This window comes from Apus apus, chromosome 1, assembly GCF_020740795.1.
Source record: "Apus apus isolate bApuApu2 chromosome 1, bApuApu2.pri.cur, whole genome shotgun sequence".
Classification (NCBI taxonomy): domain Eukaryota; kingdom Metazoa; phylum Chordata; class Aves; order Apodiformes; family Apodidae; genus Apus; species Apus apus.
Window position 1 is genome coordinate 182,519,313 of NC_067282.1, and position 26,073 is coordinate 182,545,385.

Sequence of the window (26,073 nt, forward strand, 5' to 3'; positions counted from 1 at the left end):
ATTTTTCACAACAGATCTAACACAAATATAACCTATAAGGTAATGATCTTAATGGCAAACAATCTGAGAAGGGTTTTGAAAGGAAAATGTTTGAAATTAAATTTTTCTGTGTTCAGACAAGAATATTCGTATTTCATGTGCAATTAACAGGGACAAGAAGGCAAGAATCTCCCCAAGGGGCACTTAGGAACCTTATATTACTATAGAAAGTAAGTATTGCATTGATGTTTTATGCAGTGTTTTATGCAAAATGACTTATCTTCTCAGTTCTGGGGTTCATTAGCAAAATCCGATTTTGTTTTTAAGGAAAGATTTTAACTTATAAGACTAATTTAATTTAAAATGCTCAAGAGTAGGAAGACTTATTAGTTCCATCTTAAAAATCCAGGTAGAAACATAATTCTAAGTCTAGTCAGTGATGATAACCTGGCATATTTATGGATACTAAAACCACGGCTTTTATTGAAGTTAATGGTAACACTCCCACTGATTTTGATAATGTGGAACCAGACCCCATGGGAATTTCATAGTTGGATATTTTTAACATCTGTTAGTTTTGTGATTGGATACACAGCACTGTCCTTTGATAAGGTGCACAAATGTTCTTATATAATACATCAAGCAGATTATCTTTATAAAATTTTCTGTTTTCCAACTGCTACTTTTACAGCCTTTTCTGAAAATAGGTATTTTTCAAGCACTGGTAAAAAAAAAAAAAAAAAAAAGTGCAACTTTGTTTCTAAAACTTTTACTAATTGTTTTGAAAAATGAGTTCTTGATTTAAGTGATTAAACGTAAAAATGTTTCAGTGGGTGATGCTTTTAATCGTAATTCAAAATTGTAATCATTAAACAAGCACTGTAGTGCCTGTCTCCATGACTTAGTTGTTATATATTGAATCTACCTGAGTCACTGCAGCATAAATGGTAACAAAGCTTGCTTTATTTGAGTTCATTAGAGAAACTCGTCCCAAGGTTAACATCATCGCCTTAGTTTATTTCAGCGGTAAGGAATCACATGGATCATTCATTAAATTAAGCCTGCAGAAATCATGAACACACAGCAGACACTTAGTCCCGAGCTACAGCAGACCATCCACAAAATGCATTACAAAAAGGTTACAAAACCTTTCTTGTGCTCTTAAAGATCTTCGGTGTTGAAAAACAAACAAACAAAACCCCAAAAAACTAAGCTAGCTAAACCCCCACAACTATAAGATTCTACAGCATAGGAGTAGGAGATAAATGTCCTGAGTTCCTCTGACAGGAAGGAATTTGATAGGTAAAATTCTCAGCTGATCTTAGGAAGAAGACCATGGCCAAGACCACAAAAGAAATCAAAAAGTCCTAAATGTCTCTGACAAACTGACCAAGAAAAAAACTCTGTAACTGCAAATCTGGTGGATAAATTTGAGGACAAGAAGACAGTACACTGACCTTGTAGAGAACTGTGCTAGCAGGAGCAAGTTATTCAGAGAAAGGAAGACAGCAATCCCACCTTGGTTCTGCTGCATGATCAGCAGTGGTACTGAAGAATAGCATGATTTACATGGTTTAAAAACAGTGCAGAAAAAATTAGCAGCCCGGTTTTCTTTTCAAGTCCCCTGGAGATTTGAGCCTCTCTGACATGTAAAGATTCATACCTCAAACTGAAATTCCATTCTCCTGATTTTTCAAATCCTGTATAGCATGGTAGTGCTTTTCTAGGCTTATTAAGTACTACCGTAAAACAATGCACATTTTTTGTCTACTCAGTTGTTTGAGAGCTCTCAGATAGAAGATTTTCCAACTTCTGGCCTTAACGTATTTGTGACCCACTGGCAGCCTTTTTTACTTGTATCAATACTATTCTTCAGTTTAAAAGATCTTCTGATGTGTACATGAGTTTGTACGATACATCCTGTTCTCTGGGTCTCTGTAATAGCCATCAGTATATAACAGCCCTGAATCAAGTAAATTAAATACATGCATAAATAGTTTGTAAGTACACATTTTTGCATTAAAATAGTGTCTGAGGCCCTATCCTGTATTTATAACTACCACTTCTTGCATACACAGTATGGCTTGAAGTTGTTACACAAAACCCTGCCAATTCTGACCGATTCTGTCCATCTCCTAGTCTGATGTTATGTAGAAATGTGAAGCCACCACATATGAAGAAAAATAAATATACAGATAGATATTTGATGCACAGAAAACTTATCGTGTTCCTCTTTTTTCTTTCCTTACAGCTACAAGCCTCGGCCATGACAGCATACAATGCACACTACTGAGTAAAAGGGGACAGGAGTGCTACGGCATGCTTTGCACCTATTCAGGAGAGGTTTTCTTGTGCTGAAAAGCTGGATTGCTGAAATCAAACTTGGAAAAGGTCCTCAATGCATGCTAACCCAATTACATTGAGGCTTTGTCCTTGGGTTAGTGCTAATTGACTTATTCCAAAATCACACAGGCACTATACTGATGACTTAACGGTAGGGATGACCACCTGCTAGTACTCAGGCCTGTGCCCAGGCTCTGGCCCATTTACTGCTATGGACACAGCCTAAGGCTTGGTCCAATCCCACTACACCAACAAAGTCAACATGGTCTCTCCAGTGAGACCTAGACTTGGCCTTAGGCACGTAATTTTATTAATATACATAAAATTACAACATAAGCAAAAATAACCCCAAAGAAAATAAAAAACCAGAACATCGAAAATGAAACATATGCTTGCAGATTCAGTGCAACAGCAAACTGAAGCAGAAGTTGCTAATACGGTTTTAGTACTTTGTGAAGGTGCCAGCTGGATGGATGATAATTTTTCTACCCCTGCAGGGCATCAAAGCTTTTATAAAATCATTCTTTTCACACATATTAGCACTTAGCTTATTACAACAGATGATACTTTTTTTTTCTTTTTTTTTTTTTTTTTTTTTTTTTTGTAAAGCTGCCTACGAGTGTCTGGAAATAAAAAATCTGAGAGATAAGTCTCATTTTGACCACCCAGTCTAACAAACAACAAACACTGACATGACATACCATGGCTGAGAGTCTACGTTATGGGACCTTCTGTGACTGCCACAATTGCAATGTCACACTAAAGGCTGTGAATTGCTGTTATGAAAACATTTGCTGTAACTTGCATAATTAAATGAAAGTGCCAGCAAAGCTTTCTAAAATACTTAGGAGATGATATACAAATAAATACATTTCAAAGTCTGTATTATGTTCCAGAATTTGTTTTGTAATAAATTGCATTGCACGGTGCCAAAGATGACTTATTTCCCAGTTCAAATTCCTACATAATTATAAAGCAACTGACACCATTGTTATATACACTGATCCAAGTTTATAATAAAATAACTTTTAATTTAGACATATTTAACATGTGTAGTGCTTTGAATTTACACAGAAGTACAATTTCAGCTGCCTCCAGCTGATCCTTCAGACAACTCATAAAGGGGCATACCAGACTTAAATTAGTGGTCAGGAGTTGAGCAGAGAGTTACCAAAGAGTGCTGCTTGTTGTCTTATAGGAGAGCCTATATAAGGAAAATTTTGGTTGAGTAGGTGATAATTTCTAAAAACAGAGGAGGAATCAGGGCAAAGGAATGAGTGGAGGGAGGCTGAGGAAGACAGTATTGAAGCTGAGGGAAATTATCGTGGAGCTACAGGCTGGCTAGCAATGCGTAGGCCTTGGGGATGAGGAAGAGGACTATTCATAACTCGCAGAAGCAGGATTAGAATTTTGAAATCAAGTTCAACAATTCAATAAATGTTTGTCCATCTTTAAGAAATTATAAGTCTCAAACTAAAAAATCCATAAAACAAAATTCTAAAAGTCATTCCACAAAAGTACCAGTCAAACCCATAGATGTACCTGGCATAAGTGGCCTCTTTCTGTATATGAGCAGGCACTGATAAGTACAATTTCTTTATTTAGGGAAATTACGTCTGCAGTGGAGTCACAAACCACAGCAATTCAATTCTCTCCATTAACATATTCAAAATCAAAAGATGGAATAAAACTGGACTACTCACAGTGGAAAAATTACTACTTCAAGTAATAATAATCTTGTAACAATTTTAATAATGCCTTCTAGCCCTTAAAAGTTTCATACAGAAAATGTTTAAAGAAATGCCATTCTTCACAGCCGAATACGGTAAATAAAAAGCAAAAGAAAAAATTATCAACAGGGAAGAATATCTGAATGGCTTGTTGAAGATTATTAAAATGCAGGTTATCCCTTCTGCCGTAGTAATGATACCAGCAAGCTGTGCAAGGGTAGTTACTTACATCAAATAACTTCTCTATGTACATTTCCTCATTGATCTTTTCTCGAAGTATATCCTGGTTTTGTCGAACAAACATAATGTAGGTATCTGCTAGATCCATCCCTGGTTTCTGAGGAGACATAAAGTAAGGGGAGAAAGTAGTGGGAAGAGAAAGAGACAGACAACACCACGATTGAGACAAGAAGATACACTTAAACATAGTGAAAACAGATTATGTTACAATGTTCACACATGTATAAATGGTATTTACTAAATCTGCTGTGAATTCTGGGTTAGTTATCAAGTTCAGAAGGGTTCACTATTAATAAAGTTCTCCGTGTTATAATTTATGGATGCTTTGAGTCATAAATCTACATTGCCATATGTAATGAAATGAAATCTTGGCTCTGTTTATGTGGCAAATGGCACACTGGGACATCTTTTTTGTTAGTGAGGCTTTCATAACTACTCAAGGTCCAGACCCTGCTATTGCATTCAGAAAATGGTTAAAAAACGCATTCAGTTCTTTCTGCATTGCCTGAGATTTGTTGCAATTTGCTTCTGATGTAGAGCTGAATGTTGTGTTTGAGATTAGCTTCTATTAATCTTGACTCAAACTAAGTGCAAGCATTTCCTGAAAGCAAGGGCATAAAAAGGTTGGTATAAGAGTAGACCTGAACCCTTATTTTTTTTGAAACTGTTGCACTGGCACAATCAGCTCAGAGGATGACTAGGAAAGGAGAAAGGGCTGCAATGTTTTTACTACTTATACCAATCTATGTTCTTTATCAATAGCAGAGTGTTCTGTATGAATAGTAGAGTAGGCATACTTTTGGTATCACACTCCCAAATATGGGACAGCCTGGGATATGTCATGTGAATGTGACACTATGTCAGACCAGCCAGAGTGGAACTGCTGGAACTGCCCTCTCCTGCCCAGCTGGGACTTCTGGACCACTGCAGCCACAAAATTTGTGTTTTTTTCACATTAATGCCCCTAACAGCCTACAACATCCCTTTCCTGGCAGTATATGCAGAGCTGGCTATGAGTTCACCTTTCTCTAAGAGCAACCAAGAACATAAACACTTTGGAAAGTCTTCTGCAAATGCCCACTGTGTGAGCAAATTTGGAAAAGTAACACTTGCTCACAAATAATAGCTTTTAAAGTTCATGGAATGCAAAAGAAGGCTAAGTTTTATAATATTTTACAGTAAGCCTTAGCATGAAGCTATTTACAAAGGATTCAGATTTGGCTAAGACTGACTCTGTACAGAATAATTAACAGCTCCAGGGAAGGAGGATGAAAGCAGCTATACCCATTCCCTGAATTCCCAGGCATAAGCCATCCCTATTTCTCATCAGCTGTTATTGTCTGAAAACAGCATACGTGCAAAGCTGTAAAAGTAAAATATATAGCACATTTTAAAGGTTTGTATGCATAAACATGCTCATATAGTTAAAATATTTACATATAATTTTACATTAAAGCTTTCTAGCCTACAAGTGGATAGCTTTTAATTTTTCTCATTCCTTATTATCTTGTATGTAATATATTGTGTTGTTTATAAATAGGTCTGAGCACAAGAAGGAAGGAGAGGTGCAATATGGCCAAACTAGCACCTGTCCAGAAACTGCTATGACAATAATAGGATGAGAGATGAGAGCACTCTCCCCTCAAAATTGCTATGAATGAAACCTCCTGGATCATAGGCCTCATCTCTTTTTTCCTGAATCTGCCACAGACACATATAGAATTATGATCCAAAATAAGAAGATTTTCTTTTTCATTTATACATGTGCATCGATGGCAGTTTCATTCCTTAAGAGCAACAGTTAAGTGTGGAATCATGGCCTGGTTTAACACAGCAGCTCCAAAACTCACACTAAAAAACTGCAGTGGCTCCTGCACATTGGTCATTCCAGAGGCAAAAAAAGCCCATTTCAAAAATTTATCACATATGTACACGCCTACATAAAACTTAAGAGGAAAGCAGAACCTTTTATATGTACATCTGAGTTACACACCTTGATCCTAAGCATAGAAATAAAAATGTAAGATTACAACAGATTAATCAGGTTTTTGTTGGAAACCCTCGTTCATGGAAATCAATACATTTCATTCATAAAAATGCCTTCCTCAATAAACATGACAGAAATGGTTTTAAACTAAACTAAATCATAAAGTAATTTTGGAGTTTTAAAGCAGAAAGCTCCATATATTCCTTTAGTATACTCATTTGTGATGGCAGAAAAGAACAGACCAACACTGAAACCTTATGTACTTTCTGAAACTTGCTAAGCACTTTATAGAAATTGGAGAGATAATGGGAAAGTAATTTGAAATCCTGGGGGTGGGGTTTGTGAAGGAGATCATCTAACAAATTGAAGGCTGATTATAGTTCTCAGACATATATATTAAAGGTAAAAATAAATCTTCCATTGAATTCTAAAACCAAACAGCTCTCTGATTCATGCAGTCTTTCTATTTTACTAAGTTCAATAAAAACTGTTGATCCTGCAGAAAGTCAAAGCTAGAAAAATAACATTTCTGATCAGCATTAACTCTTCTCTTTTCTCTGAGGTTTTTACCTAGTCTTGAAGCTGTGACATATGGGAATTTCACACAGTGAATATATTTTCATGTAGCTTGTGGCACAGGAGTGTAATCATTAAAAGAATAGACACAAGTAAGAGTAACTGCAACAGCTGGTGGCATTTACCAATTAGAATTACAGTTCTTTAAAACATTTCATCCTTCTTTAGTGCGTGCAGGATAATTATCTTTGAAATTGCTGTGGAAAAAAATTATTTTTCCTTTTAAGTAGTGTCTGCCTACAGTAGAAATATGTCTGTGTAAGGTAGTTATCACTACTCTAGGCATGACTATTTAAAAAACTCACCAAAATCACTGCAAGCTAACCATCTCTGCTCGTGGTGGCCAAAACACACATTAAACACTCAATGAATAAGCAGCATATCAAATACTTCATTATCTCTCCATATTGCATGCCTTGAATTTATTTGTTTTCTCTAAACATGTGAAAGAAGAAAATAAAGCTATTATAAAAGTTAAAACAGGCTTAGTGCTATTTATGTCATGTTTTAACTTTTTTTTTTAAAAGGGGGATTATGTATTACATTAACTCTACTATTTCCAATTATTAAACTTCAGAAAAATTCTAAGCTAACAAAGAATTAAAAAAACCCAACAAACCCACAACAAGCCAATCAATTAAGCAATTGGATGCACCTTAAAAGACAAACTAATAGGATTGGAGACATATTTTAAGTAGCTGTCACAGAGGGCATTTCATTACACACTGAGGCAACTCAGCCTCCACTTCTGTAAACCAAACCAGAAAATTCTGCTCCTCTGAACCTCTGGCAGAACATCTGATGAAGTTAGTGGGAGAGAATTATTTGTCCATCTTTGGGAGGATAATTTAACCAGGTATATTTATCTAGATAAGTATAAAAAAAGGTATTTCATCTGAAAACTTCCCCAAGTAAAAAAAGTGGTTTTTTTATGATAGATAACAAGTTATTGTAGGTTTGGTTTATTGAGAAGAGCAGACAAGATGTTTTGCCTATCTGAAAATGAAAGAGAACCAAACAAAGAGATGAATGGAGAAACTGGAAACACAAAGACTTCAAATAAAATACCAGGAAATGAAGAGTTGTAAATAGGGTTACTTTGTCACTGGTTACACAAGTAACTGAATACGCTGGCAAGTGAATGAGTTTAAACAAGGGTGTAGGCTTCAGCACATTCTTTTTTAGGGTTAATCACTAGTTAACCTGGCAAGATGAACATGCTGTTTGGGGAAGAAAAATACAATCCTTGCTAATTATATACTGCAAGTGCTCTTACTTCCTGCTGCTGCACCTAATCCCACAGGTGCAGGTTGCCTCTTTTACTATTCACTGGTAGGTGGGTCCAGAGCGACAGGCACTTTTTCATAGCAATAAATTCAGATAAAGGAAAAAACAGCTTAACTTTCCCCATTTGAACAGGCAAACAGTATCCTGGTGTCTATTTAACAAGGAAGCAAATTTTTAAAAAAATATATTTCAGTTTCCAAGGTGATGTAGAAGCTGTATTATGATTGACATACACTCCTCCCACCTAGTCAAAAGTAATAATGCATTGCCTTGATTTCCAGGCGTTCAAATATTTTACTGCCGAAAGGTTTGTAACAAGCTTAATACTGCCACTACAATTTAGGCTTTCCCTACACGACAGACACACCTAAGTTTCTGCATAGCTTTCTGCAATGCAACAGTTTGTCACAAATCTCAACAAACCTGTGTACCTTTGTAAATAATCGAGTTTTCTTTATTCTCACTTTGGCATTTGTCACAGAATATTTCTTAGCATCAGAAAGTATTAAACAAACTCGTATTCTTGGTATTATGAAGAAAAAATATCTAGCTTCACCTAGTTGCTATCCTGTCATTTTTTCAGAGATGAGAACAGATGTTAGAGACTATGTAATAGCAAACTTCATCCTATTTTGTGTTTGCTTTCCTCTCCACCCCTTTCTCCTCCCCTGCATCCTGGAGGAGACATTTTAAGTACAGCATGGATATAACAATGAAATGAAAAGGAGTGATGAGCTGGAGGGGGCTATTGTGAGAAACACAGGAGCTCCTTATTCAGTGTCCACCACCAAATGAAAGAGCATGTTGGAAAATTTCACTGCCTGAAACTTCTCCTCTAAACACTGCAAGGCTCATCACTTGGGCTTTGGAATGACAGAACTAAAATATAATTACAACATTTTTGGAATAGAAACTATATTGTACCCATGACAAGATCTTGGCTCCCTTCAATTGCAAATCAAAATACTTAAATTAGGCATTATTTGTATAATCAGTCTATTCTAAAGGTAATATTTTATTCTCACATGGTTATGAAAAAATACATTTTCTCTGCCTCTAATACATATTCCTGTAGATTATTAACTTTGATACAGGCTAAACGCGTGTATTTTGAGAACTGTCATGCAGAACTTAAGCTGTGATTCTTCAAGCATTTATGCAAACACTTTTTCATATATGTGCAGTTTCATTGCATTCACAGGACAACATAGGGGTGCAAGTGTTTGCACCAGGATCTTGATTTTGTAGTGCAAAAGATCTACAAATGCTAGTAACTATGACAAAATCAGGTATTACAATGTACTTTTCCCCAAAAAATAACAATGCTATTTTAACGTTCCTACTGATTAGCAGCCACCCCCATTTAAGAGATATTTCAAAAACACTGCTGACTTAAAACAGATGATGCAGGGCTTTCCCTCCAAGTCTGCAATAGCTTGTTTTTACGGATCTGAAAACAGGCCAGTTTGCAGGTTAAGGTGTATGGAGGAGGAGGAAGGCAGGAGAAGCTCTGAGCATGAGGCCATGACTATTTTGTACTCTTTTATTTTTAAACAGAGGTCTCCAAGTAAATCCTGCTTAAAAATTAATGGCACAGTACGGCCACACCTGAAAAAACATTGATTTCCCAGAAAAAATGTAGTTTGCTTCTTAAAACCAGCTAAATGAGGCCATGCAATACACGTGTGATGTTTGGAAATGGAGCTATCTGGAAGGTCCCAAGGTGTATCTGCCTGATAGGAGGCAAAGCTCCTACTGTGGCCTCCACAGGACCCCATAAGTCAAATGCTGGCACACGTGTGAAGCCCCTTTTCATACCTTTGATCCCTGCATAAAGGCAAGAGCGGCGCAAGGGGCCTGGCGTTGTGTGAGCTGTGCGCTGCTGTCAGCCCTGGTCCTTCAAATGGCCTCTCTGCACTTGGTATGACAGGTGGCCTACATGAAGTGAGGGAGGATTAGGTTCCTTCTGTGCCCTCTACATAACTGGCATAGATTACTGGCTCCTACAAAGGGATTTAAACATACCTTTCAAAGGTATACAAAAAGCCATATATAAATATGCATGTAACTGGATACTCAATTTGTATGAGTAATTGTTCTCGTTGTATTTGTAAATGAGGTAAATATGTGTAGAATTGACCAGCTAGAGACACAATTATTTGTGTGCAAAACTGACTTGCACGATGTGAAACTGAACACAATGCAATTATCTACATGAGTGAGGAGTAAACATTTGATATTAACACTATACACTTTGTGCCCTTAATTTTATTGCATTCTTTGCCTGTTCCCATTAATTAACTGGCTTATGAACAGAATATGAAAAAAAGAAGAAAAAAATAAGACATGTTGTACTTCTACATCTCCAAAATATTGCTTGGGCTTTAAGAGAAATTAACAAAGAGTTACAGCTGATTTGGGTGAATTGTTTATTTAAAAAGGCGCAACCTGAATCAGCTCCTGCATTCCAAAATATCAAAACACAGCACTAACAAAAGAGCAAGTTGCAACCTTGAGGTACTACTTTTATTTGTAATGTTTGGGTTATTTTCCCCTGAACACTGGATTTCTTTCACATGCACAGCAACCACAATTTCTTTCACTTCAGAGCATGGGGTACGGTGACAATTACCAACAAAAACAGTGTAATAGCAACTACATGTTTTCATTGTTATCTTCAGGAAATCCTAAGCCTTCACTGCTCTTACTATTCATAGCCTGGGTTATTTTGCACTGTTCCAAGTATTTCTGTTGGTGTATCAACTACCAAAACATACATAGTGTCCATACAGGCCTATAAGGAATGGCTGGGGAAAGCAATCAGAGCTCCTTGAGACTGTGTACCTCTCACTTAATAAAGGGCATTCTGAAAAAACAAGGCTTATGTTTAATGTTTTCTTAATAAGCTTTAAAAAAATGACTAAAGAGTTATAACTAATTCTCTGGGGAGATTAACAAATGGTAGGTAGCAATGTTTTTTTCAAACATATCTGACAAATCAACTGCAAGTTCGTGTCCTCATTTCTCACCATGGCCCTGAGAAGTTGAGGAATGCCTTGTGGTGAGTGTGCATCTTTGTGCCAAACTATTTAATCTCTAAATCCTCTCTTGGTATTAATAGAATCAAACTTTTCCTCAAAATTAACAAGAATCATTGAAGAATGTCCTTCTCCTTTTTGAATTCTTTATTATTTCTATTTTTATTTACCTTTTAACTTTTTCATCCCCTTTACCTCTCATCCTCTCTAACATTCTGCTCAGTACTACTCTTCACTTCTTATCACTATAAACCAGCATATTTCTTCCCTCTTTGTGAAATAGAGCCTGGCAATCAAAGATCAAAATCTTAGTTGAATTCACATACTCAAAAAATTCCCAAATGCCTTTTGTCCCCCCCAGACAAAAGACATTACCCCCTTGCTCTCCTCCAGATCCACCAAGTGATCAACAGCTCTGTTTCAGGCACCCCAAGGACAGAGCTAAGGTGACCCAGTGAGATCCTCGAATGGAGGTGGGGCATGGGGGCAAAATGCAGTCATCTAATATATAAATTACACATATTTGCAACTGTATGAAAAGAAAAGGCCTACTCTGGTCACCTTTAAGTCACTTCCAGATATGCAGCTATATGGTAAGGAAGGACAAGAAGAGATTTAAAATCATATCAGCTAAAAATAAAACCACATCAGGCATTTAATGAGCTCCAGTGCAGGCTTGCTAGTTTACCATCAAACCACGAAGAGCTCAGTGTAAACTCCTTACCCTGTGCAGCCCTTCTCTCCACTTCTCACTTCAGTTGTGAGTTGAGGAGATGACCTTGTAACATGGTAAGTTACAGCCTCTTTTTGTTGTTGGAGTTTGTAACTTCCAGAAGCAGTAATTTTAGACCCTATTCAGACTGGACACTTGCTGTCAGTTTTGACAGTAACAGCTCTTCTTGGCCTCAACTGCATATTCACAAAAAGAAGAAGAATGTGAAGAAGCAAAACCAAACCGCAGCCTATCAAATTCCTCTGACCCGGGAGAAATGTGCTCCAGAATTTGGAAAATGTTTGCTTGGTCAGATCCACAGCCTCCCTGAAGTTCATCCCTGTAGTTTACAACTGCAGTACTACAGTCCAGTTCACATCTTGGGCTGTGGGAAAGGAGGGTGGGACAGCTGAAAAGCAAAGGGCTGTAAAAGTGAAAGGATCATGATAGCCTGTCTATAATCTGGTCATCTCTTCAGGCCAAGCATCATTCAGTGAATGGGAAAAAAAATATGGGGCTCCAGCAAGCAGCTCCCCACTCTGCCTCCCCCTCTCTCCAGAGAAGTGCATCCCTGTGTGACCCAACTCACAGTATTTTCCAGAGCATGTGGCAAAGGTATTTTTTTGTCTCATCCTTATTGTTAATTTCAAAGTCAACACATCCAGGCCAAGGAAAATAACTTTGACATCTCCTTCTCATGGATATCCTATATAATTCGATAAGTTTGTCATGTTATCTTAAATAAGTTAACGTATTTCTAGTTTGTTCAGTAATTTTTTTCTTTAGGCTTTTGAGTCTTAAGTGCCTCACCAAAGACGTTTTTGGAGAAGTTCCACAGACCAAAATATTAACAAGACATATTCTAAATTAACTGGATTTGATATGAGGTCACTCCTTTGAATACAAGATGGGCCTGATTTTATTTTTTTTTAATAAAACACAAGAGCATGTATATAATTCAACAAAAAGTCTACATGTAACCAAAAAAGAAAAAAAAATGGAAAACATAATCTGAACATAACTGTTACAATTAGTTACTTTATGAATAAAGCAAACATAAAGATAGCAAAACAACAAGTTCCAGAAATAGAGATATTTCCTTTTATTTAGCATGCATGGATTTAAAAAAATAATTAATTTAACCTTCCAATTGTTGTATTTGTAAGTATAGAAAGGATTTCTGGCCAGCATACAGCCTAGTATGTCTGGTCTTCTATCTTTGTAAGTTTATTTCCTGTAAGGTCATTAACATAATACTTTTAGTCATTTTTTGCTATGTTTGGAAAATAAGACCTTTTTAGGATCACACTAGAAAGGGATGAGAACACAGATTTGTGAGAGAACGAAGGACATTTATTGACAGTGATAATGACAAAATTTGATAACTTCTCCTTGCTTTTTAAAAGAAAAGATATTCTCCTATGATGCTTTAATACAAGTATTCCAATGGCTGAATTTTGCTTTTATGTATAAAATGGATCTGATAGCTGCCTTTTTTTAGTTTGTACTTATGCCACACAAATATTGCACAAACAATGGTAAATCAAATACAGGTCTCGCAAGGGATTAAATAAGCAAGATTGGGTCATGAAGTAAGATATCAATAAATAATGGACATTTGAGGAGGATGCTTTTTCTTGTAGCTTATCGTGTACCTTTGAACAATTTAGCCAAACAATGGAAAGATCCCTACAAAGGAGTATCTAAGTTACAATCCTCACTCTTCTACAACTGAAAAAGTGCATTGAGAATAACCTTTCTAAGCTTTGCTTTGAGAGTTACTCATTGCTTGAGGGAAATGAAATGCCCTCTGAGGGTTGTAGTGGCTGTTTAAATACTCTGTGTAAAGCTGTAATGAATCTCTGTAGGAAAGCAAAATGTCAACAATAAAAAACGTGAGCTAACAAAATCCCAGTTTTTTGAATTATTATTGCCACTAAGAAAAATAAATTGGTTGTACTTACAGGAACATCAACATATTTTGCAGCTGCTTTCACCTTTAGAAAATTAAAAATAAAACAACACATAGTAAGTGCTTATTACTACAGATCGTGCATAATTTCAGATTTATGCAGAAAAAGAAGAACAGAACCATTGTCAATCTAAACACTTACAGTGAACGACACTAATGATGAGAAGAAAGTGCCTTCATCATATCTTGACAATTTAGACAGCACACCTTCTAACACAGAAACAACCTGGAGGAAAAGCAGAGAAAAAAAAATCTAGACTCACAACTTGAAATGTAAATATTTTGAATGAGAATGTGAGGTTTTCTTCCTCAGATTTTAATTGTTCAACTGGGCAATGCAATCTGTAAATTTGATCACTTTCTCCATCTCACACAGTGCTGAAATCAAGGACACTATTTTCTCTGCTTTACCTATTGACCGAACAGGTGGAAATAACTGGTGAGCCACTGCAGAAGTAGAAATCTAACCCCAAAATCCTCATGATGTGGGCCTACTACCCAAGACCATTTTGCTGCTGCTAGAACACATTATTAAATATAGGAGTGTGTGTACCATGTATTTTGGGTAAAGAACACGCTTCCTAGGACTGCAGTATCTAAGATCACAGCTTCAGGGATGATGGAGCACAATTGTTAAAGGTGGTGATCTTGATATCATGTTCTTCCTATCCTTGCTATTCAATAGAAACTCAGCTCTGATTTCACCCAACAGTGTAATAGCACTGGAGTCTTCTGTCAGCTCACCTCCAGTGTGTGCTTTTGAACTGCTACTAAATGGCGAAGAAGGGGCAAGAAAAGACAGATCCCAATCTCTGGTATGGTGTGGTTCCCCTCCTCCATACTTTTACCTGTGATGCTCTGAGTAGCATGACTCCTCAGCAAGTGCATGAAAAGGTGTCTTTGCCAAAATTTATTTCTGACTAAATTTTTTTTTAATTAATTGCTTTAATTTATAGCCTTAATATTTACACTTCCCCAGATTATCCTTAAAGCAAACAAATGCCCTTCTCGTGTCCTGTGATGTTACGTTGCTCAAGTCATTCATGGTATAACATAAAATATTGTGCCGTTGTAAAATATCAGCTGTTGTACTTGTGCACATTTATTTTACACATATTAATTATTTTCCAGTTTATATAAAGATTGTTTTATAAGTCATCCCTTGCTTCCAACACAGTCATTCTCTCAACCACGAGTATCATTTTATGAGTGTTAGGACAGAACAAAATTCCATCTGGCATGCTGTTAATGGGCACTGTAACAGTGTCACAACAGTGTCACCTCCAGAAGAACTGAGATCATCACTTTACAACAAGCCTTGCTCTTGACAGTTCAAGAAGGAGCAAGTGCAAACTTACATTTGTCATTTATCAATCTAACCTGTCATATTTACAGTGATTAATTAAGACACCAGTATGTATGTGCTGATCAAGGAATAAAACCACATCACATGAGAGAGTGGCAGTTGTTTCTGCACCCCATGCACAGTATAATTACAGTCCCTCTATTAGACCAAATACGAGCTTTCTGCTTTGCTTTTGCATGCCTGTGAGAAGCAGCCGTTCCTACTTTAACTCATTTTATCTGACTAGCAAGGACTAATTCTGCAGAAGGGTGTTCAATCTTATTTTGCAAATAAGCTATTTGCAAAAATCTAATTTTGCAAATTTTCCATCTGCTATGGAAGGGGCTGATCTCACGAACAACAGCGTGTCCACAGTGCCAATAAATGGTTCCAACACAAGGGGGACACAAAAAGAACAAAAAGCAACACGTTGCAGTGTCAAGGATGTCCATTTAAAGGAAAGACTTAATCATGAAGCTGGAAACTTTTTTTCTGAGATCTCTGTGTATGGACATGTGAAGCTCTAAGAACATTTCTGTCTATCCCTCTCATTCTCTGAGCTGGTTATCCTGAAACATATTGTGCTTTGTTTCACTCTTTTGTGCTATTCCTATGATTTGTTAAATGCTTTAGCTTGCTAAGACTTGCATACAAAATGCACAGTATAGCCTTCACCAAGTAGAGCCTTAACAAAGTGAAAGTACTCTTTTCATTTTCATAGATGATGCATAGATGCAGCTAAAAACAACTACTGAAACACTTATTCCACTGGAAAACAAAGGAAATAATACAGAGGCAAAGGCTAAAAGAGAATGAAAATGTATCAGATTAAAAAAAGGAACACACGTGGATATTACATTCATCAACGTGCATTTTTCCTGACCAAAACCAAGAGTGAAATGTCAGCTTTCCTCTGTACCTTCAGAGGCTTTTCTGCCTTGAAACAGAAGCAATCAGGATGTCATTGGCATTTCACATCTCTAGTGAGGTATACTGGTTAAGCTTCTAATGATCAGCCAGTGCCACAGAATATTTGCTTTCCATTCTGAGATTTCAACCTCTGGTGAAAGTATATGTGATCCCCAATAATGCAAATCCCTCTGTATTGATGGCAGTTGTCTCTAAAATTTCTTTTGCATACATTCACAGGAGGAATATGATGATTTTATTTCTTTTCTTATGATCTCAGATATTAAAAAAATAATGAAAAGGCTTAATTTTTAATAGCATGATTTGCTCTGATTACATTTCCCTTTCGTCCTCTTTCTCTTCAATGACACTAAACCCACAAACTGACAGGTCAGCCCGGGGTGATGACAGGCACATGTAAAACTTGCCACTGTCGAGTGAACCATTTGTAGTTACATTTACATCAAAACTTCCCTTTAAAGAAAAAACGTGTATTATTTATACATTTGTAAGTAAGTGGACATATTTTACTTAAACTTCTATGATTCTACAAAAACCTTTCTCTTCAACTCCAGTGCAGGCATGGTGGGTAATGAGATTCCTGCTTCCCCACCCTGTGCCAGCAAACTGAAACAAGTGAAAACAAAGGCATGAGGAAAAAATGACTGTAGTCTATTTTTATTTCTTTTCTTTCATTATTTGTTGTGTCCTTCAAACTATCAGGAAAGCTCTTCTTTTATATCAAGCATTTAAGACTTTTGCTGGAGTAGAGGTGCTATAGTAACATAAGATAATGTTTAAATATTCTTCACTTATTCTCCAAGTACCCCTATCATGTCAAAACACATTTTCTTTTTAAATATAAAAAAGCTGAAAGTCAATTTCAAAAAATAGCAACATATTTTTCAAAAGAAATGATCTGTGGAGTAAAATCTCATTTAAAAAGTTGTACTGATACTCTGGATGTTGTCCATCTTTAAATACAAAATCTAAATACAGCTTAGCGATAGAAAGAAAATTTTCATGTGAAAAATAAAACAAAAATTAAAACATGCTATTACTTAAGATAATATTGACATAATCAAGTCCTTCCAGTACCACTAGCTGCTAGCAGTTCTTATCTATAATGAAAACACAGAAGTGAAGCTTATCTAACTAGCAAGTTGCACAGACATTTTTTACCTAATGGGTTATATAAAATTTCATTTTCTAAATTCAATATTATTTGGATGACTGTTCTTTACAAATCATGTTGCTGTCCCTCCCAGTCTCACTGGGTACAGAAAAAACATTGTGATAGTTAAGACCATTTCAGAAGTTCAATAATTAGAGATGCATTTTTCTGCTTTATTATAAATTAAAACAGAAATTTATTTACCTTTGAAACAAGAAGTGAAATAATTTCTTTAACAGTTTCTTCAACCAAGTCATCTATTTTTGAATGGTATTGTTGCTGTATTTCAAAAGATGAAAATGCATTAGCATGTATACAAACACACACATTTGGCATAAGTCATAAATGGTACAAAGCTGATAACCCTGCCAGATCAGATTTACTTAAAATTATCATTTTGAATATCAGAAGAACAAACCCTTGAAAACGATCCACCCAATCAACACTTTCTTACATTCTGCGTTGAAAATTTTCCCATGTACACTGTTGAGTTAAGCAGCTAATGGGGTTATTATTTAGATGAATTGAGGTCTTATTCTTATTCAGGCGAAGGAATGTGAAGGATACTTTTTGTCTTCTCCTATATAATTAAGGTGGCCATGTATTTTCTTTTTTTTTCTAAAGGTTTGGTTTAGCTGGAGAAGCAAAAAGACTATAATAAGATTTAATTAATACAGCATCTAATGTCTGACAACTCTCATTCATAAGTTACTTTAAATGTCCTCTAGAAATAAAATGAGCTCCAATTGTTCCTCCTAAAAGAGCCTTTCTGTTAGCACAGTGAGCTGCAGTTTATACAAAACTTACAATATGCTCAAGCAAGGGCAAAATTAAAATTTCATCAACACAGCAGAATAGATGGTAACAAATTAATAGGCCATAAAAGGCATAATAATTTATTTATTTATTGGATAAAGAAGGTGCCTTTAATAAATGCTTTTAAAATGAGTCTGAAAGACTTCTTAGATAATACCAGAGAATTCCCTCCTGAAATTAACAGGAACTAGGGATCCTATTCTGTCAAGGAGGCACATCAATTTAAACAGTAATTCTTCCTTTAAAAGCATTTATCTGGCAGCAAAGATTGTCCCCAATAGCCACTTCACAGAAAATGTGACTTGTAAAGACTAACCCTATCTTCATAGTTCAAGGCTACTTGGAACAGCTAACAGCATCATGCTTGGACTAAAAGTACTGAGGTCAGTATAAACATTAGCCTAACTTAGCAGCTGCCAGCTGAAGAGTTTTCAGAGTTGTAAGGTTTTTAAGGGCTATTTTTAATCTGTCTCAGCATTGCCATACAAACCAAACCATTACATCTGATGTGCTTAATATATTTAGGAATGATTTTGTTAACAGCACACTTACTAAGTTTGCATTTTAAGTATGAAACAATAAAACCATGAGACGTGTTTAGCTACACACATGTATGTGTTTCGGGTACCAACACCAAGAGTGTTAATTTTTTGTTTTAATTTATTTTAAAGTTTAGAAAAACTTGGATAATGTGAACACATGTCTCAGACAAACATCAGCAGACATCATGGAAGAGTGAAATAACACATAAGAAATACATCAAAGAACTTTCCATAGTTCCAGATGTATTTTATTCTAATCATAATGTATTGACTAATATAATATTATCTTGCTCTGATAAGGATTTAAATAACTCCAAATTGTCTGACAACTATTGCTTACATTTTGTTTCTTACTCTCTGAAAACACTAAATAATTACATTCCCATACATGCATGTCAAAACATATTCACGTGATCACAATTGTCCTTACCATAAAGTGTCTGCAACCTTACCTCTACAGCACATTAAAGTAATGAACCTGTGTATAGTTACTGTATTTTTGCTTTTTAATTTTTTTTTTTTCTTTTCTAAAGTCACCATAAGGCAAATACAATTTTGCAGGAATGGAATATAAGCAGTAACTTACTTCACTGTCTGACTAAGAAGAACAAGTGCTAAACCAAATTATTAAAAAATCACAATAAGCTTCCAAAATAATGACATTTATTTAAAATAACTTTTGATTATTTTTTACTTGTATCTGGTTTCCTTTTTTTCAATATGTGTTTTGCAACCTGTGAGATCATACATTTTTTAAACTCACTCCTCCCCAGTGCCAACTTCCACCAAAACAGCCACCCCGAACAAAACAGAACAAAACAGAACAAAACAAAACTTCAGATCCTTATGGAAGATTATTGGACTCCAGGAGATAGGCTTTAGGAAGATGGCAAATATTGAGGCATTAATGATAAAGTTGTATGAGCTGACAAGGCTGCATGCACAACCCTGAAATCAGTGGTTGTAGGACTCTGACTTTTCTACTTTTGCCAAGCTTGCTCAGTGACAGCAGACAAATCCTCATTCCTTTTCCAAACACATTTATGGCAAGTTGTGCCTTTACATTCCTGTGAGGGCTGATGTCATCACAGTCCACATAAGTCTCAATCTAGACAAGTCAGTTCCCAGAGCTAAGTTATTTGATATATACATTATGGAATCTTTCAGCATCAAGCTCCTGAAGTTGGGGAGAGGAGGCTCTGAACTTCCAGCTGCCCTGGAGTAAATACCAGTAAAATATAAAATACAGCTGCAGCTGCAGGTGCTACATGGGAGACAACTATGCTTGGTGGCAAAGTGTGTCAGGAGATGTAACCAAACAGGACTGTCTTTTAAGGACAATATGGCTGGTCTTCCAAACTTGACCCTCTGCTCCTGTTAGCTTTTGGAAGTAAACTAAGTATTTTAGTGCCTTTTGGCACTTGTGCTTTTGGGGAATGGAGGAATTTGTTCCTAAATCCTGTGGTGATGAGCTGAGAACTGTAACTCACTCAATCCTACAACGCATTTAATTTTCTTTTCTATTCTACCTCACAGTATTGATGGTGGCTTTTTTAATTACTTGGTAATTTTGGTTTTGTTTAAAATATTTTCAAGCTGGCTTTCCTTTGTTTGTTTAAGGTTGTATGGCTGTGAAAATAAATTGCACACGATCATCCGAACAGAATCTACTACTGACAACATTACTGTATTACATACATATTAAATTGTCTCTGCACTTTTACTATCAAATTGCCTATAATCCATTACTCCTTATGTAGTTAAATGAATCTCCTCCTTGAATTTTGTGAATCAAAATACCTCCAGAAACAAAAGTCGTCAAATTAAAGCCTACTTTTCCCTACATTTTTTTACAGATATACATAGCACGGGCTGTGGCATGTTCCACTGAAATGGTATATCACTAATTTTTCTCCAAGTTGAAAAGAATCTCTCTCTTCTTTTATAAGGATGATAGGGTACTTGGAGGTTGGAATTCAAATAAGCTAAAGCAGCTTATACGTGTTCCACTGTGAAGCACTCAACAACATAGACCAATGGCAGTTACTCTGTTCACTCTATCCAGTTACACAAAACAACAACAAATAAGCTGTGACTCAGGTATAAGGTCCTGCTTTGACCTAATGATTGTCAGCCTAAGTAGCCCCCAAAATATTTTCTATCTGCTCCTTGCCTCCAGCAATATGTCCTGTGTGATTCTTACCTGTCATACTCAAAAAGGTAAATGTTGCTAGAAACCTGCAGCATCTAGATCATGGAGTTCTAAGTTAATAGGTTTTCAACTATTTATCACAAACAACAAAGGCTAAAAAATCTCTGAATTGAATGTTGTATCACATAAAACGTTTCCCCTACTGCTGCTATTCATTTGACTTGGGATCCGTGGACTGTAAAGAAGTAGCACCTGTTGGCTTCTGGTTCAGGAAAGACTAAGTGAACCACTGCTCACCCCTACACCTACCCAAGGTTACAGCCATTGAACTAAGAGGCTGGGAAGGCATTTGTTTGAGAAATTGCAGCAACCAGTATGATACTTAGCTGTCTTGCTGTACCTTTCCCCTGTACTCCATGAATTACCACTCTGGCTGTCCATGAAGCAGACTGCAGGCACCAACAGCTAGTCTGAGAGAAGGTGATTCTTCCCTGGACCCTCCTAAGGCAACTGACAAGCAATGCTTCTCTTAGGTTTTCAGATGATACTCAGAAGGCAAGGAGGGGAGCTCTCCTGTATGGCAAACTTAGCAACTCTTTGTAAGTGGACTGGAAGACATCTGGGTGAATGGTGAGCAGTGCATGAAGAAACAAATGAAAACCAGGGGTCTCAATCAAATTTAATCTCTAAACTCAAGGTGCTGATTGCTAACCAGGACCAGAATGCCTTAGTTACATGTTAAGTAAGAATTCCTTCCCATCTAACAACAGAGGGTGAAAACTGCATCTGACTCTACTTGAACAAGATGTACAACTGCTTATAGCTCCATAAGGGAATGAAAAGAGTACGCTGTATTCAAGAAAATGTCTGAGCCTAACCATCTGATTAAAGTCACTTGCAGAATAAGTTCTAGAAAGTATCAGATAGATATTCAGTGTTGAATTTTAGGTGAAAAAACAGCCCTTTAAAAAATTTTAACTCAGACCTTATGGAACACTTTTCTTGATGGGCATAAAGGATCATACTTGAAACTACAATGAACATGATAGAGGACAACAGAAAGTTAATATGGAAAAGGTTTCAAGACCAAGTGGCTAAGCAGGAGTAACTGGAAATGCCAGAGCTTCTACAGAGTTTAAGAATCAGAGATGCAACTGTATTATGAGACGCTCTCCTGCCTACTTTGACAGAGGGGCAGATTTCAGAAATATCTCACCCAAAAAATCAATGATATCACCTACAAGCAACTGAAAAGCCAGTTTTTTCTTAATGTTTCAAAAAAGCTTTGTGGATTGAAGAAACTGATAGACAGTAATTCAGAGCTTATGAGAAAAAAAGGAAGTTGCCACATTATCTGATTATTTCTGATATGTAAAGAATTTGAGATTCCTTTGGCTTATTAGATGAATTGGGATGAAGATTAATTTTAAGGACTTTGAAAGAAGTATGCATCTTATCACAGGTATACTAAATTGTCAAACCCTTGCACTTTAAAGAAGCATTAGAAGCATTTGAGGTCATGGTCAGACATACTAGGGAACAAAGGCTGCATTTCCGTTTTCTTGTTGTGAAGAGTGTACGATGGAGATTGAAAATCCAAGAATGGGAAGATTTTAGAAGATAATCTGGTGACGGTCGGCAGTCCAAAAGTAACCGCAAATTCTGAATTTTCGCTCTGAGGGAAGTGACTGAAAATGCAGGAGGCATCATTCAGAGCAAGCGGAAAATGAGGCTATGCCATCTGTCTGGCAGGTCTTTATGGAGGTACTGCCATTGTCTGTTCCCAGAAAAGGGTGTGTATGTTTGTATTTGTGGGTTACTTCTTGGACAGCAAGTAAAAGATGAACTGGCAGTATCAGCCTAAAACAGAAAAACAGAGTTGCTTGTTGTGGTTTAGTTCTGATGAGCCCAGAACAAACTGTTTGCTGCTCTTGTGCTTTGCTGAGAGCTTAAAAAGTTCAAAAATCTGTGACCTGTTAAGATAGGACAGTGAGTCTTAAAAGTACAAGAGTGAAAACTTCATCTGGAACTACTTTAAGAGGATGAAAAAGGAAAGAAGAACTGGGAAGCTGATTAACAGTCTGTAGCAACGTCAGGCTGAAAAGGAATTCTGAGATCTAGGCTAATAAATTAGCAAGAAAAGTAATATTACCATTTAAAATAAAATGTGGCTGTTAATAACCAAAGAAAAAAAAGTAGATTAAAAAACAAGGAAAAAAAACTTACCCATTGACTAGCAAACTGGTTCACATCATGGAAAACCAAAAGGAAAAATAAAGATGACAGGGTAGAACAGGAAAATGATGAATGTCTCATTGAATTGGAAAAAAGAAAAGACAATTACATCAAATACATCAACTTAAAAAGATGAGTCAATAAAATGAAGAGCACAGTACAGAAACAATATGATCAAATAAAGTAAATGTGAATCTGCCCAAAGCAGAGATTGTTTTGATGCCAAATTCTGACAAATGTTTTTACTCTCTCTCCAAAACCAAATGAAATAAAATTACACTGCTAATGCATTAACACAGCAAGAACAGTTTTAATTTTATGCTGGAAATCTCACCAGTCTACATAGCATGCATGCCCTTTTCACTTCACAGATTATTCCTGCCTAGAGTGGCAACATGGGGAGGACAGTAGACTGTGAAGTCTAAATATCGTTCAAAAGCACATCAGTGCTCCACTGTGGGGTATCTACAGCCCTGGCAGCAGATTGCTGCCAAAACGGTCACTGTCCTTGGAGACCAAATAAAAAATCCCATTAAATTACCTGATTATTTCTTTCCTCTATTTTCAGTATGTATACAGGCATGAATGCTGGCTATATGAGCCATTTAAAACCAAACCTTATTCACTAAAAACCTGGCTGCAAAGGACAATGTTTTGACTCTATTTTACTACTACAATAGAGTCCTGAAGTGGGCTGTTTCTCTGTTACAACCCAAGAGAAATTCCTGGAGGGGCTGTGAGTCAAGAAATCCTCTGAATGTTCAATAGGCTTACAGGTCAAAGCAAATAAATTACAGAAACACTCTGTGTCTTCTCTGGTGGAAGAGGAGGGGTTGTCTCTTGCATGGTGCTTCTAGGGAGCAGTCTATGCTCCTATACAAACAAAACTACGTGACACATTTCAGCTAGCTTGAAAGTAATCTACTAAGGACTGTCTGCAGTGTGAGATGTTTCAGATTAACCAAACATGGGAATTAAACATACAAAATTCCACTTACCTCTTGACCCCCATCCAGTACGCAGAGTTTAGCTGTCTGTTTTTTGGCATCAACTAAGACATTAAACATTGTGCACAGAGAAGAAGGGATACGTAAGTCTGTTGATTTGTTAGCCTTCTGTAGCTTGAGTTCAAATGCAATTCTTGTCCTGTTTATCAAAACAATTCATGAGTGAAACACTTCTGCCATTTTTACTGTGACTTCATTACTATAGCTCTAGCAACAGGCTCATATACTAAGTCTGAGGTTCTTCTTGTTCCTACTATGTTTAACAGAAAATAATAAAATACTATATTATCAGATTTAACCTTGGAGGATGTTAAAGGTTCTTTGTTTCTTTAGCCTTCCTTATCAGCGTTGTATATTTTCTGATTGACACTTCTAAATTGACTACAAACTTTCTTTATTCTTTTTTTTCTTTTTTAATCTGTATTTTTATGTGTCCAGAGTAAGCTTTCTCTCTATGTGGGATCCTGGATTCTGAAGCACCTTATAGGAGATGCCTGTAAATTTTCTAGACATAGATAATTCTTCTAAATTCAATAATACGTACTGAAAGCCATGGCAGAGATCATTTTAGACCACCTATGTTTAATATAAAAGAATATACCCATAATTTTAAGGTACAGCTCAAGCAAAAAAACAACCCACTATGTTTTCTGTAATTTCCAGAAGCTTAGCAATACAAAACTTAGTTTCAGCTGGATGACTTACAGACAGCCTTCTTTTGTTTATTGTATAAATGCAGAAATGCTGTATACTCTTTCGCTTGTAATATATTTCTTAGAGACAGTAGTCTAATGACAAATTAAGTAACATTAGTAACTGAACATTAAAAATAATATAGTAATGAAGAAGGGAAATGTACAAAGAAAGATTCTTTCTAGTAGAATCCTGAGATGTTAATATTTGCCACAAATATAGAAGATAAAAGAGATTTAGATTCTTTACTTCCAAGGTATTCAAAACATATGTAGAAATTCTCCTTGGTATTTCCTACATGTTCCCAAATTCCTGATTGCCAGATCCTGGGAAATACACACAAGCCATGACCTCTTTGCAGTTGCCCTGACTCCTATAACAGGATTCTGGTACAGATGTACCTCTGCTAGCCAGCATGGCTGTTCCTATGTTAATTTTCAAATCTCTCCCAATTTTTAATTGATCTTTTTAACTGTACCTTTTAACGCAGGCTTCTATCATGTCACTGGCCATGAGTTTAAGTCTCTGCTCTAAATGGTGGGCAAATTCTGGTTCTGGCCAGTGAAGATCAAAAACAAACATCTGTAGAGCATCCAGTTTCCAGAAAAGATCTTCTGATGTAGCTGAGCCATTGCTACAAAACAAAACAAAACAGAGTCCCCAAGAAAAAGAAGATAAATATATGGATGTCTAACTCAGGTGCCACAAAATTATCTAAGAGAGTAAGATTTCCTTATCATGTAATTCTCCTCTTTTTCTTTACCATATCTCATAGCACAGTGGGTCTTATTCCAAGAATGTGAAAATGGCCATGGAAAATTTTAAATAATTTCCACTAGGAAGAAAGAAGTAAAGTTTTCTTATCTGCTGGCTGAGAAATACAACAGGCTAGGGAGGCAGATGGGATGCTGGGAACATAGAAGATTAAGTAGCTCAAATTTCAGATCAAGACAGGAAAAGTAATGGGTACAGGAATTATCAATTAGCAAGGACCTTTTCAGAACAGTGAAGACTTTGAATGTTTTCTTGCCTTCATAAGTCTGGTAGATAACCTACCAAAGAAACAAGGATGCTAGTAGTAATATGGTAAAAGAGAGACCCAGATAAATAGTCCCTTGGTAAATGCTCATAAATTCTAACTGAGCGAGTAACACCAGATCCTTGTGGAAGAAACACAATTAATACAGCTCTGTGCCATCTCAGATTGTCCATGCAATGTTTAAGTTCTTCTTCCACCGTGAACAGATCGTTAAATTTAGAGACATTTTCTTGTGATAAGATACAATTTAAGGCTCATCTTAGTAGTTAACTACAGGTACACTTCCACTGTCATTGT

General features: G+C 36.3%; 1 protein-coding gene across 11 annotated transcripts in view; it reads right to left on the minus strand.

Moving 5' to 3' along the window:
- Nucleotides 1-26,073, minus strand: part of CADPS2 (calcium dependent secretion activator 2) — a 278,668-nt gene that overhangs the window by 17,433 nt on the left and 235,162 nt on the right. For 5 of the 11 annotated variants that reach the window (XM_051609537.1, XM_051609510.1, XM_051609520.1 and 2 more), the window contains 7 exons: nt 25,216-25,371; nt 24,036-24,183; nt 23,029-23,043; nt 17,497-17,571; nt 14,007-14,090; nt 13,857-13,889; nt 4,282-4,389 (listed from right to left, as the gene is read on the minus strand). In XM_051609537.1, the coding sequence (XP_051465497.1) occupies nt 4,282-4,389; nt 13,857-13,889; nt 14,007-14,090; nt 17,497-17,571; nt 23,029-23,043; nt 24,036-24,183; nt 25,216-25,371 (619 nt within the window). Of the gene's footprint in view, nt 1-4,281; nt 4,390-13,856; nt 13,890-14,006; nt 14,091-17,496; nt 17,572-23,028; nt 23,114-24,035; nt 24,184-25,215; nt 25,372-26,073 lie in introns of those variants that run through there. The other 6 variants (XM_051609547.1, XM_051609587.1, XM_051609529.1 and 3 more) reach the window with 3 other exon arrangements.